This window comes from Berghia stephanieae, chromosome 1, assembly GCF_034508935.2.
Source record: "Berghia stephanieae isolate SIO BIC M18660-M18661 chromosome 1, UCSD_Bste_1.3, whole genome shotgun sequence".
Taxonomy (NCBI): Eukaryota; Metazoa; Mollusca; class Gastropoda; order Nudibranchia; family Aeolidiidae; genus Berghia; species Berghia stephanieae.
This window is the reverse complement of record NC_088360.1, coordinates 51,812,272-51,827,149: the sequence shown is the minus strand read 5'-3', so window position 1 is coordinate 51,827,149 and position 14,878 is coordinate 51,812,272. Positions and strand designations below refer to the sequence as shown.

General features: G+C 41.8%; 1 protein-coding gene across 1 annotated transcript in view; it reads left to right on the top strand.

Moving 5' to 3' along the window:
- Window positions 1-13,789: 13,789 nt before the first annotated feature.
- Window positions 13,790-14,878, top strand: part of LOC144971564 (uncharacterized) — a 13,281-nt gene continuing 12,192 nt past the window's right edge. Inside the window, exon 1 of the mRNA XM_078912640.1 lies at window positions 13,790-13,824. Coding sequence (XP_078768766.1) covers window positions 13,790-13,824 — 35 coding nt within the window. The remainder of the gene's footprint in view (window positions 13,825-14,878) is intronic.

The following is a 14,878-nucleotide window of genomic DNA, read 5'->3' as shown; positions in this document are numbered from 1 at the left end:
GAGGAAGAAAAACGGATATTGTGGTAATTTTTAGCAATTTTTAATAGCCAATGAATTCTAGTGATGAAATTAAAGCTGAATTCATCTAAGTTCACTGAATATTAATTCCAGTACTGATTTTTCGAAATATTTTTGTAGTAGTGGTAGTGGTGGTAGTAGTGGTATTAGTAGTAGTAGTAGTAGTAGTAGTAGTAGTAGTAGTAGTAGTAGTAGTAGTAGTAGTAGTAGTAGTAGTAGCAGCAGCAGTATTTATACTCGCAATAAGAATATCTTATGAATATATAAATCTTTTGTAAACAAAGCTCATAGTACAGTGTAAAAATCATTATCGTCATGTCGTATTTTATGTTGATTCATAAAATGTGAATTATTTTAGCTTTTTTATTCGTTTTTTTATGGTTCTTTTTTGTCTCAAGATTTCATTTAATTATTAAGTAATATTTCAACCTATTAAATAATTAATCTATTAATTAAATTTTTAGATTTTATATCATTATTATCACCATTATAATTATCATTATTATTATTATCATTATCAATCTTCTTCTTCTTCTTCTTCTTCTTCTTCTTCTTCTTCTTCTTCTTCTTCTTCTTCTTCTTTTATCATCATCATTGTTTGCTTTGCTTCATTGATGTGTTGATTGGAAATATTATTTTCTTGTATGAATTATATTTGCAAATGCCATTAAATAAACTTTTGAATTGAATTGAATTGTAATTTTAGTGCTTGGTCTGAAATTCCGTACAATTCAAAAACGAAACATTTTAAGGTTTTACGGCACTTTCGACACGACACTAACATCTGTTTTTAATTCTTGGAATAATTCTAGCCAATATTCTCATCACAAACATATAACATAGAAACGATTGAGACATTGAGTATGCTCCGGTGTATGGGGTGAATTTTTAATTCAGAAAAGTGAGTGGAGCAGGCACTTATGTTGGTAACAACAAGATATGAAGTGAGTAGAAAAGTGCCAGAAGACAATAGAGAATAAAATTTTTTTTTTTTTTTTTTTTTTTTTTTTTTTTTTTTATTCTCTATTGTCTTCTGGCACTTTTCTACTCACTTCATATCTTGTTGTTACCAACATAAGTGCCTGCTCCACTCACTTTTCTGAATTAAAAATTCACCCATACACCGGAGCATACTCAATGTCTCAATCGTTTCTATGTTATATGTTTGTGATGAGAATATTGGCTATTAAGCTTAACTGCTGGTCAAAATTACTTCGCGATGGTGGTGAACGAATCGGCGATCTCAAGAAGTGGGTGAGAGAGGGATCTAGAAATGACTTTGGGTTTGAAACGAATATTTCTGTGTTCGTGGATAGCTCACACGGTAGAGCCACGCTCTCACCTGCCAGGCGGAGTTGTCGTACCAATAAGGTCGCAGGTTCAAACCCCACCACCGCCGCGAGAAAAAAAAAAAAAAAAAAAAAAAAAAAAAAAAAAAAAAATTTATTCTCTATTGTCTTCTGGCACTTTTCTACTCACTTCATATCTTGTTGTTACCAACATAAGTGCCTGCTCCACTCACTTTTCTGGGTTAATGCAGTTTAGTGAGCATTACTCATAAACTTACTTACTTTACTTATGCTCGTCACTCCTAGTGGAGCATAGGCCATCGACAACAGTCCTCCATCTTCCTCTGTCCTGGGCCATCTTCTCCAACTCTCCCCAGGTGTATCCCATCCTCTTCATGTCCGCCTCCAGGTCTCGCCGCCAGGTGTTTCTAGGCCGCCCTCTCTTCCGTTTTCCCTGGGGGTTCCATCTCAGCGCCTGCTTAGCGGTGTTATTGGTTGGCTTCCTCAGGGTGTGCCCAATCCATGTCCATCGGCGGCGTCTGATTTCGTCTTCTGCTGGCATTTGAGATGTTCTCTGCCACAGGTCTGCGTTGTTGATCCTGTCTGGCAGTGAATCGTGAGGATCCTTCTGAGGCAGCTATTGATGAAGGTCTGTACTTTTCCAGTGGTGGTCTTCGTGGTCCTCCAGGTCTCCGCTCCATACAAAAGGACTGACTTGACATTTGAATTGAAGAGTCTTATTTGGTTCGGGTTGACACCACCTTGGAGCTCCAGATGTTTTTAAGCTGCAAGTATGCTACCCTCGCCTTGCCAATTCTTGCCTTTACGTCTGCATCTGTGCCACCCTGTTTATCTAATATGCTGCCTAAATACGCGAAGTGGTCAACCTCATCCAGTTCGCTCTCGTGAAGTTTGATTGATTCTTTACTATTGGTGTTTATTTTGAGGACCTTTGTTTTACCCTCATGGGCCCTGAGTCCGATTTGTGATGACTTTGCTGTTAACTTTGTTGTCTTGTCCTGCATTTGTTGGTGATTGTGGGACAGCAAGGCCAAGTCATCTGCAAAGTCCAAATATCGAGCTGGTCGAACAATGTCCACTGAATCCCATTTCTCCTACCTGCCACTGCTGACCTCATTGTCCAGTCAATCGCTAAAAGGAAGAGAAAGGGTGACAGAAGACATCCCTGTCTGACTCCAGTCTTCACCTTGAAGCTATCTGTCAGTTGTCCCCCATGGATTACTCGACAGGTCACTCCCTCGTAGAAACTTTGGATCAGGCTGACTATTTTTGTTGGAACCCCATAGTGGTGGAGTATTTTCCATAAGGTTTCCCAGTCCACGCTGTCAAACGCTTTTTCATAATCAACGAAGTTGATGTACAACGGGGAATTCCACTCCAAGGATTGCTCAACTATGATGCGTAGGGTTGCAATTTGGTCGACACATGATCTATTCCGGCGGAAGCCAGCCTGTTGGTCGCGAAGGAGGGGGTCAACAGCACTTTCAATTCTCTCCAAGATTATTCTATTAAAGACTTTTCCTGGTACTGACAGAAGCGTTATTCCTCGGTAGTTGTTGCAATTGCTGAGGTCGCCTTTCTTAGGCAGTTTGACGAGGTACCCTCCATGAGAATGTTCACATCTTTCTCTGGATACTTGGCCAGGACATTCTGCAATCTGTTGTAAAACCTGTCTTTTACCTCTTCGTCATGTTCATTTGTTGGTGCATAACACTGTATTATATTCATTGCGATCTTCTTCACTTTTGTTCAGAAGGAAGCTCCGATAATTCGCGGTCCGTGTGCTTCCCATCCTATCAGGGCCTGCTGTGCAGATTTTGACAGCATGAGTGCCACACCTTCTGTGTGTGGAGCGTTCTCTTCTTCGTGCCCGGAATACAGTAAGAGCTCTCCTGTGATCAGTTTCTTCTGCCCTGACTGGGTACAACGGGTCTCACTGATTCCAAGCAGTGTGAGGTTGTAGCTTTTCATTTCTGCTGCTACTTGGTTGGTTTTTCCCGTCTCATACATGGTCCTCACATTCCATGTTCCGACGTTGATGGTTCTGGTCGAAAGAAGGAAAGTCGGCCTTGTAGCTTCCTCTCGGCTTTCACTACAAAGCGTCATGTGTCGCAAAGACCCTTCCTCTCCCAGAACAGTAGTAATTGTGTAGCGGCTTGTGTTTTCCAGGGTGGAGTTGCTGGCCCTACGCCTAACCCTCCTCCTTTCTCATCCGGGCTTGGGACCGGCAATGGCGGAGTTAATACTCATAAACGCGGATGGCAAAAAACAATAACAAAGACCTGAGTGACGTCAACTAAGAACTATCTATAGATTTTCCAATACCCTTGTAATTTGAGTAACAACGTACAACGACTCCATTGACTATTATTATATTTCAGCAAAGAATGATTACGTATTTGAATATATACAGCTTAATAGCATATAACCAAAGTAGTTCCTTTTGTTTTGGTCTTTTTTGTGTGCTTTAGATTTCCTAAAACCCTTTGAGTTTTAATTTTATTTACTTTGTACCCCGGATGATAACTCATGGATTTTGGATTTTGTTGTAACTCAGAAATAAAGTTATACTCTGAGAGCTTTCATTTTACCTCTTCTTTTGGTATTGTTTTCTTAAAGGTTTAGATGACGTGTACACATATTCTGCTCTGATATCCGGACCAACTTATAGGCCTAGTTTAACGTTATAATTGACAATAGTTTGCGTCATTTTTTGAGATTTCCCAAAGAGCCCCTAAGGAATTGGGTGATCAGACCTGCAAATGAGTGCACGTCGGCTTACGCGATTTTTTTTTTGTTGGAAATTAGATGTAAAAAAAACAGCATCTGCTCTTTAAAATCGTGTTGAGATATGTCATTTTCGTAGGTATTATATTTGAAACCTAATAAAGTGTGTTATCTGCAAGTTATTAAACTTTTAATAAAGTATTTAAGTATATTAATTTCTGGACAATGAAATGATTATACTTTCAACTTGTTTGACCTCAGGATGACACAGAAGCTCAATTGAACTATTATCCTGTTCATTGGCTTTTTCTTCCTTTCTTTGCAAGCAGCCTCTACTTCATCTCTCTTGATTGCTGTACCACTACCCTTATCTGGCAAGTCTTTTGGGGCCGTGTCCCGGTCATCGTCGACGTAAAGATTTTCTATATACTGTGCAAATCCATTTAAAATCGCAACATTGCTCATGATTATATTTTAATTTGCGTCTCTTTGAGCAATTGACTTCTATGATAAAACTTTTTTCTTCAGTAAATATTGAAATCGAGTCGTGAAAGGGCTTTGTGTTAGGGTGTTTTTGATATTCTATTTTCTTTCATTCTCATCAATGAAGCGTTCTTTTTTTTCTGCACTCATTATTTTATGGGCATTTATAATCCATGCCGTTTTTTGAATTTGATTCTTTCGTCGATTTTGTCAAGTAATTAATTTGTCATCCATTTTTGCCCCATTTCCCATGGTCTTACAGGAAGGATGTCTTTCATGGGCTCCGTGATACACTTGGGTATATCATTCCAGGGCTTGTCGATATCTTCTGTTGGTGTCAGGTCTTCCAGTTTTTGTTTCACGGCATCTTTGTATTTTTTCACGGTTGAAGCATCTTGTCTTAGTATATCAATTTGTTGTCTCGGCTCTGGTTTAGAAGTTTTAATCATTATCAGCTTTAATCTAAGACCACACTTTATAGGTCGATGGTCACCGTTGCCAGGAATGGCCTTTGGTGTTTTAAAATAGTTCTTAAATCGTTTTGGTATTAACATGGTTGTCAATTTGATTTTTGCAGGGACTTCCAGAACCTATCCATGTCCATTTTCTTTTGAACTATGTGTTTGCCGAGGAGTAGCCTTCCTCATTGTCTGCACCAGTCTATCAAAATTTCTCATTCCCATTTTCCTAAACCATGAGGTCCTCCCAAATTCAATGTTCAAGTTCCAACGTCTTTATACTGTCATACACTGTCTGTGCAGAAGTTGGAGAAGTTTTTCTTTCCGCATACTCTTCACTGTTTCCATTGCAAAAAATGGCATAGCTTCAGTAACGTATCCTGGTTCGCGTAATAACTGTTGGTGACACACCTCGAAGCTGCCCTTTGAACTTGATGTGGCCTTGATAAGGATCCCACACTGCACGCTTATTCCAATACGGGTCTGATCTGACTAAAGCATTGTATGCTTGTTCTTACACCTTTGGGGGAAAGGGTAGATGTTCAGCCCCAGGAAGCCAAGGGTGAGATTGGCTTTTGTCACAATATTATCAACATGTTGGTCCCATTTCAGTGATTTGTTTAGTTGGATTCCCAAGCAGGGTATTGTGTCCAAGTGTTTTAATTACTGACCACGTATTTCGTAGTCATAATCAATTTTCCGGCTATTTTGTTTATTATTGACATTACAAAGCAGTTTCAGGGTAAAATTTCATCTGCCAGGTTTTTGCCCATGACAAAAGTGAGTCAAGATCATTATGTAATATTTCTGCGTCCTTTTAAATTTCAATGACTTGAAATAAGACGGTCATCGACAAACAGGTTGAGCTTGGTAAGAGTTGATATGTTTCTACCTAAGTCGTAAATAAATGTTAGAAAGCAGAGTGGTCCAAGGACAGCTCCTTGAGGTACCCCTGATAAAACTTTGCATCTCACTTCTATGTCAATCCAGGACTACTTTCTGAGTTATTCCTGAGCCTTCAAGCCAATGAAGTAGCCTTTGCTACTTTTCTTCTGAGTTGTTTTCTACATCAATGGTCATGTTGATGAGATATTTGTTGTAGTAGTGGTGGTCGGGTGGTGATATGGTCGATGCAGTAGTGGTATTAGTCATGGTGATGAGGTGGTTGTTGTAGTCGTGGTGGTCGGGTGGTGATATGGTCGGTTTAGTAGTGGTATTAGTCATGGTGATGAGGTGGTTGTTGTAGTAGTGGTGGTCGGGCCGGGGCGGTGATGTGGGGTCCACAGAGGTTACCTGATAGTTGGGACGATGCAATGCCTACATTCTTCATAAAGGTACGAATCTCCACTGTGAACCCTCGCTGCATCACAAAAAATTGGACACAAAAGGACAAGGACGGAGACATTTGTGTTTGTTCCGACCTGCACTTATTTGCAGGTCTGATAATCCAATTTATTATGGGCTCAATTTTGTTATAGAAATCTCAAAAACAATAAGGCATAATATTGTCCATTATAACAATGTTAAACTAATAATAATAATAATAATAATAATAATAATAATAATAATAATAATAATGATAATAATAATAATAATAATAATAAAAATAATAATGATGATGATAATAATAATAATAATAATAATAATAATAATAATAATAATAATAATAATAATAATAATGATAATAATAATAATAATATATCTTTATTGTTCCCAAAAAATTGGCAATTTGTCATTTGGTTACACATTTATAACAATACAATTGACATAGACACACTCACACAGATGCACACTAGTAACATCGTAGTCATCGAAAAAAACAAAACAAAAAAACCCCGGCATCAACAACAACAATCATCATGATCATCATCATCATCATCATCATCATCATCATCATTATCATCTTCATCATCATCATCACAACACCTTCCTAATATTACAATCCTTCACTTTCACCGTTCCCCTATAACACCATTCACCATCTTCATCATACTCCATATTATAATATTCCTGTAACATGATATGAGAGGGAAAGCCTGTGGTCCTCCTCCCTCATATCTCTCTCTCTCTCTCTCTCTCTCTCTCTCTCTCTCTCTCTCTCTCTCTCTCTCCCTCTCTCTGTATCTATCTATCTATCTATCTATCTATCTATCTATCTATCTATCTATCTATCTATCTATCTATCTATCTGTTTTTTTCACGCCTATGTCAGAAATAGTAATATCTTCATATTATATACATAACATGCAATTTTGTTATAGTAAAGTTCCATAAAATGAGATAATGAGATTTGCACATCAAATTTCCTCCCTTTTCCTTTCTAAGGGTAAGATTCTTGTCCTTTCTCCCCCCGCCCCCCCCTCTCTCTCTCTCTCTCTCTCTCTCTCTCTCTCTCTCTCTCTCTCTCTCTCTCTCCCTATCGCCCTTCCGTCTTATCTATCTTCTCTGTATGTGAGGAATAACTATCGATTCTGTGAGATTTCCAAAATGCTCAAAACACCCGCACCAATAAACAAAACCACATGCAATTCCGAACGCCCAAAGTCCGACCGCAAGAATTCAGTGAGAACCATTCATAAAAAGCGATCGGCCATAAACAACCCCCTCGTGGATCTTTACCTTGCAGTTGGTGGGGGGGGGGGGGGGGGCTTGAGCCACACGGGAAGGCAAAGGTGTAAATCCCGGTTGACCGTCACGAGACCATCCCGGGTATCAAGCCAACGAGCCACATGAGCTGCTCGCGTGTGTGACTAAATTTGATCCAACCCGGTGCCCGAATAGCAGCCGCTATCCCGGGCGCCACACTACTATGTTCCAAATCAGTTCAGTCAATGGCGAAGCGGTCTGCCGCGTTAATACCGCGTTCGTGTCGCCAGGGTCGTCGGCACGTTCGAGAAGAAAGCAAGCGTCCCTCTACACAATCGATTCGCGGCCTGCCGATCGGAAAATGCGACGGCGGGGATAGCGACCTGACGCACATGTTGTCCCTGAATGTCGAGAGCCAGAGTATGGGGAAAAATGAGCTTTTATCAAAGCTACTGGCCGCCCATAGCGTAGACATCCTCCTGTTACAGGAGACCCACCTTTACTCAGGCGCGCAATCTTCCCGATTCCAGATCCCAGGCTATACGGTGGTCCAACGCGAGGACACTTCGAGGCTCAAAGGAGGAGTTAGCGTTTACGCTAAAGAGCAATCGAAGGTAAGGGTCATTGAGAGCGAATTTCCGTGGATGTAGGTGGACTGTGTTTGCATAATATCTACAAACCACCTAGAGCGACTTGGACTACACCACCGGTACCGGTGGTCAGCCATCCTTCCATCTGTCTGGGAGACTTTTATAGCCACCATCACGAATGGGGCTACCGAGACTGCGACGAGGCAGGAAGACAACTCCGCTCATGGATGGACTGTAATGATCTACACCTAGTGTACGATCCTACAGCCAAGGGTACCTTCAGGGGTACTCGCCATAAGGAGTATACTGCAGACCTCACGTTACGAAAGGCGCGAACGGTGAACCGCTGCAGGTGAAGCGAACAGTCCTCGGGGACTTTCCGCATAGCCAGCACAGGCCGGTTCTTGTCACAGCTGGGGTGACAATACCGAGGGTGCAGTCTCTCCCACTTTGCAGATGGAACTTCAGGAAGGCTGACTGGGAGGAATTCAGTTCCTATATCGAGCATGTTTGCCCTGCCATTCCTCCCAAGTCCGAGAATATAACCAGATTTAGTAGGCTACTGGTTAAGAGCGCTCAACGTTCTATTCCACGGGGCAAACGGAAATTCTACACCCCTTGCTGGACAGCAGAGTCGGAAGAGCTGTACCAAGAGTAACAGCAGACCTCGTCCCAGGACGTAGCCGATAGACTACTTCAGTCTCTGGCAGAGGGAAGGAAGCAACAGTGGCAGGAGACCGTGGAAAGTCTCGACTTTACACACTCCAGCCGCCACGCTTGGCGTCTGATAAAGAAATTGGACCCGGGCCGGAATTACGCGAAGGCTGCACCGGAGTGTGAGGCAGACACAATTGCCAAGAACATTAAGAACCGTAGAAAAAGGGTCCCTAATCAGGCTTTTGAGCGCGGTGTCCGCAAGGCGTACCGTACGATTTTGGACTTGTTACCTGCGGAGGAGTCGGACTGGACGGCCCCGTTCAGTCCCCGAGAAGTGGGTTCAGCCATTAGCGATGTGAAGAACGGCAAAGCAGCAGGGATAGATGGTGCATATCCCGATATGGTGACGCATCTGGGCCTCAGGGCACGGGCCTGGCTGGCAGAGGCAATGTCCGACGTCCTTGCAAAAGGAAAGCTTCCACAAGTGTGGAAGCATGCGAAGATAGTTGCCATCCTGAAGCCGGGGAAACCGGCGAAGGAGGCCGACAGTTACAGACCCATATCGCTGCTGAGCTGCCTTTACAAATTGCTGGAGCGTGTTCTATTAAACCGATGGGGGCCGGTCCTAGACGCTGCCCTGCCACCCGAGCAGGCGGGCTTCAGGGAAGGGAGGTGCACCACGGAGCAGGTCATTGCCCTTAAAGAGCATATTGAGCACGGGTTCGAGAGAAAACAGCAAACAGGTGCTGTCTTTATGGACCTATCAGTGGCGTACGATACGGTCTGGTGCGAAGGGTTGATGCTCAAACTTGCAAAAATCATAAGGTGCAAAAAGACCCTGAAGTTGTTCTCTTCGATCTTAGGGGACAGGCAATTCCACGTCTCGCGGGGAGACGCCACGAGCAAAGTAAGGAAATTGAAGAATGGGGTCCCTCAGGGGTCGGTACTTGCGCCAATGTTGTTTAACGTTTACATTAGCGATATGCCGAACACTTCCTCCCTGAGGCTGGGATACGCGGACGACTACTACTACTTACTTAATCCTCTTCGGGCCTTGAGGCACATAGGGCATCCACCAGACATCTCCATTTTTTGCGATCGGCTGCTTTTGCGCTGGCTGTATTCCAGGACAGGCCTGCTTCCTTTAAATCTTTCTCCATGGTCCTTCGCCAGGTTTCTTTGAGTCTTCCCCGCTTTCTCTTCCCATCTGCTGTCCAGTAGAAGGCTGTCTTGGGAAGTGACCCTTTTCCATTCAAGCCACATGACCCAGCCAACGCCATCTTCTTCTTTTTATTTGGCGTTCAATGCTAGTGCAGTCAGCTTTCTTTAATAGATCCACTGTTTTTATTTTTGTAGGCCAAAATAAATTAAACATTCTTTTTAAACACTTGTTCTGAAAGGCTTCTAGTTTCTGTATTAAAGAGGATGTCATTTTCCAACTTTCACTTCCATAAAGAAGTACACTTAAAACATTGCTCTTGTATATTTTCAGCTTTGTCTTTCTCATTATTTGCTTTGATTTCCAAAAGTTTTTCAGCATGCCGAAAGCCTGGTTTGCCTTTTGAATTCGGTGCTTGATATCGTGTTCTGCATTTCCGTCGTCTGTTATTTTGGATCCGAGGTAGGAGAACTCTGTTACCTCTTCAAATTATATGTTCACCTATCCTAATTTCACTGTCATGTTTTGGATTCACCCTAATGTACACAGTCTTATCGAAATTTATTTTCAGTCCAATCTTCGAGGCGTTCTTGTGTAGTACATTTAGTTTCTCTGAGGCGTCTCTGTGTGTACTGGAAACTAACGCGATATCATCTGCGTAGTCTATATCTTCCAGAAAGGATGTCAGTGTCCAGTGAATGCCTCTCTTCTTACCATCAATTGTATTTTTCATGAGCCAGTCTAGAGCCAGGATAAACAGAAGCGGGGAGAGTATGCAGCCTTGTTTTACACCAATTGTTACATTAAAGCTGTCTGTTAAATTGTTACCACAGATCACTTAGCATTGGTAGTTGCTGTACATTGCTTTTATTAAGTTGACTATCTTCATCGGTATAACATAATGGCGGAGTATTTTCTACATGGACTCTCTGTGTAAGCTGTCAAAGGCTTTTTCAAAGTCGACAAAAATGGTGTAGAGGGGGCTGTTCCATTCAATGCTTTGCTCCAGGATTTGTCTCAGGGTAAATATGTGGTCACTACATGACTTTCCTTTTCTGAACCCTGCCTGCTCTTTTCTAAGAATGTTTTCAATGTGAGGTGAGATTCTTTTCAGAAAAAAAATTTGCTCGTTACGGACAGGAGTGTGATTCCACGCCAGTTAGCACAATTTCCCAGGTCTCCTTTCTTGGCAATTTTATGGATGATGCCTTTCTGCCAATCCTCTGGTATTTCTTCCTTTTCCCAAATGTTGGTGAACAATTTACTGAGAATTTTGGACATTTCTTGTGAGTTCGCTTTAAGCATTTCCGCACTGATTTTGTCAATACCTGGGGCCTTGCCATTTTTTTGTTGTTGTATTACCTCGTGCACCTCATGCTCAGTGATTGGACCAAGATTAACCTCTACGTCCATTTCTGCTTCTGGGATATCTTTGTAAGAAGATGGGTCTGGTCTGTTCAGAAGGTTTGCGAAATATTCTCTCCATCTTTCAATTTTCTCCTTTTCGTCTGTGATGACACTACCATCTTGGGAATTTAATGGTTTCTCTTGACCATAGCTTCTGTTTCCTGAGAGCTTTTTTGTGATTTTGTATAGCGTTTGTGTGTCTTGTCTAACAGCTGCATTTTCTGCTTCAGTTGCTAAATTTTCTTCAAAATCTCTTTTGTCTTTCTGGATTTTTTCACTTCTTTATCCTTCAATGAGTATTCACTGGATAGCCTTTCTTTCAGTCGGGGGGATTTAGCGTTCAAAAGATTTAGTTTGATTGATTTTCTTTGGTTAATGAGCTCCCATGACCTTGCTGATATCCAATTCTCTGTATTGGATTTATTGTGTCCTAAGTGTTCAGTGGCACTTCTCCTGCATGACGTGGTTGAAATCTTGGATTGTCATGTTTGTAGTATCTTGTATTGCACTGAATTTGTTTCTTACTGAGATATTGAAATTGTTTTGGATATCTGGGATTTTCAATTTATCTGTGTTGAAACGTTTCTCCTTCTGTTTTGCTATTTTTGTTTTCATCAATTTAGTAGAGATTTTGGCTGTGACAAGATGGTGGTCACTTCCAATGTCTGCCAATCGTCTGACTCTGACATCGTTTAAGCTGCTCTTCCATTTTCTGTTGATAATTATATGGTCTATCTGACTTTCTGTTTTCCCATCTGGTGATTTCCAGGTCAATTTGTGTATGTTTTTGTGTGGGAAGAAAGTTCCACCAATAATGAGGTTGTGTTCTTCGCAAAATTCTGCCATCTGCTTCCATTGTTGTTCATCACCCCTATGCCTTCCTTTCCAACGGACTGATTTCTTTGTTCTTCAGCTGTGTTGCCAACTCTAGCATTAAGGTCTCCGATGAACATGAGCATATCGTGTCCTGGAATGTTTTCAACGGTCATTCTTAGAATATCGTAAAATTCTTCTTTGTTTTCTTCATCTGAATCCTCTGTGGGTGCGTAACATGTGAGGATTGATAGTTTGGTGTATTTTGAGTTGTGTCTTGTGTATAACATTCTTTCACTTATCGGTTTCCATTCAAATAGTGACTTGTTGTTTTGCCTGGCTATCAAGAGGGCAATACCTTCTCTGTGTTGGTCATCCTTTCGTCCTGACCAAATGATCAGGTCGCCATTAGAGAGTTGGCGCTTCCCAGCTCCTGTCCATCTTGCCTCTGATATGCCTAGCAAATCGATCTTGTAGTTCAACATCTCGCGCTGGTCTTGTGCCAGTTTTCCTGTGTGATATAGGGTCCTAACATTCCAGCACGAGACATTGAGCTTGCGTTTTGGTGACAACAGATCTGCAATCTGGTCGGGGCGTCCTTTCGGCTTTGACCTTCTACCGTCATGAAGCCAGTATTCTGGTCCGCTTCTCTGCTGCCGCCGGTTGTGGATTTACGTCTGGTTTCTGTTTCTGTAACAGTTTACTTTTTATGAGGTGGGTTGTTAACCCTACGCTCAACCCTCATTCCTGGAGGGCCGGTGGATTACTCTTCGTGTGATCTCTCTCCTTTTTTCTCTTATTGGAGGTCCGAGGTTCGAGATACGCAAGCCCTCCCACCACGACAAGGCGATAATCCGTCGGGAGAGTACGCGGACGACTGGGCACTCGTTACTCAGAGTAAAGTGTGGACCCGTCTCGAGAGCGTACTTAGCGAGGACATCACCAGACTCAAATCCTACTTCGACAAGTGGTACCTGAAGATGAACACTTCAAAAACCGTGGCCACTGCATTTCACCTATGCAGTGCTTGGCACACCCGCAAACTGAATGTCCTAGTCGGGGACCAGACACTCCCATATGAGCCGCATTCAAAATAATTAAGGGTGACGTTGGATCGCAGCCTTACCTATCGGGTGCATCTCGAAGGGGTTGCCCGGAAGATAGAGAAGCGGAATAGTCTTCTGAGGAAGCTGGCGGGATCGACTTGGGGCGCTAGCCAAGCGTTCCTGAGAACGTCCGCCTTGGCACTATGCTATTCCACCGCGGAGTATGCGCTCCAGTGTGGGGTAGAAGCAGAAACGTTGAGAAGGTGGATGTAAAACTTCGCAAGTCGATGCACATAGTGTCAGAAACGCTACCAACAACTCCTAGAGAATGGGGCCCAATAATGGCAGCGATCCAGCCCCCCGATGTCCGGAGGGAGACGATTACGGGAAACTGGCTGAGTAAGATCAAAGATAGAGGGAATGGGGATATCCCTCTGATGCGCATAATGGACGGTGCCCCCGTTTCGAGCCGAAATACGTCCCGGCAACCCTTGTACGCAGAATCCTTGACTACGTCTAGAGCTGAAAATACGAGATGGAGGTCGGTTTGGACGAACTCAATCCCTTCCTGTATAACTACAAATACTGATGCTCTTCAAGGTTGTGTATTATCCCCTGTATTATTCACAATATAAACGAATGACTGTAGAAGTAAAAACCTGAGTGTACGTTTAATAAAGTTTGCAGACGACACCGCTCCTCAAGGCCTTATAACAAACGGCAACGAAGTAGCTTATAGACAAGAAATTGAAAGATTTGTGTCTTGGTGTGATGTCCACCACCTAGAGCATAACATAAGCAAGACAAAGGAGCTAGTGATCGACTTTAGTAGAGTGAAGGAACCGATAGAACAGTTAAAATTAAAGGACCAATTCGTCCAGCGAGTTCCTCACTACAAATACCTTGGTGTAACGATTGATGACAGGCTCAAGAGGGATGAACACTTGAAATTATTTAGGCATAAGATGTGCAGACGTACTTATTTTTTATCCAAACTTTCTCAATTTAGAATAGATAAAATCCTCTGCACATTATTTTATAAAGCAGTAATCCAAAGTGTCTTGTCCTTTTGTATAACAGCTTGGGGAGGCAATTGCTTATCAGTGGAAAGGAACAAACTAAATTCAAATATTAAAAAAATTACTATATATATATAAATACTATATAAATGATGTTGACGATGTGGATCTTTTATAATAGAAATTTTGTATTAGTAAAATAATAAAAATATTAAATGACCAGCACCATCCACTAAGACCATCAGTTAATTATGTCACAAAGGAGTGGTCGCCCTTTCTCTATTTCAACAAAAACAGAGACACAGAAAATCTTTTCTGCCGTCCAGTATTTGACTTTATAACAACAAGCAATAATCATTTTATATACTTATCTCGATTTTTATTCCAAATAATGTAAATATTAATTTATTAATTTATTTGTTTTGCAAGCTTTTCAATCTTCAGTTTATAGTGACAGTTTTAACTATTTTACAGTGGTGAAATTATTCATATAAAGCGAGGCTCTGGTTGTGGAACCGCTTCATATTTCCATTATCTTTTTTATCTTATTGTGTAAATCATAACACGTCTGTACAAAAAAAAAAAAATCCTTATTGGGATGCAAT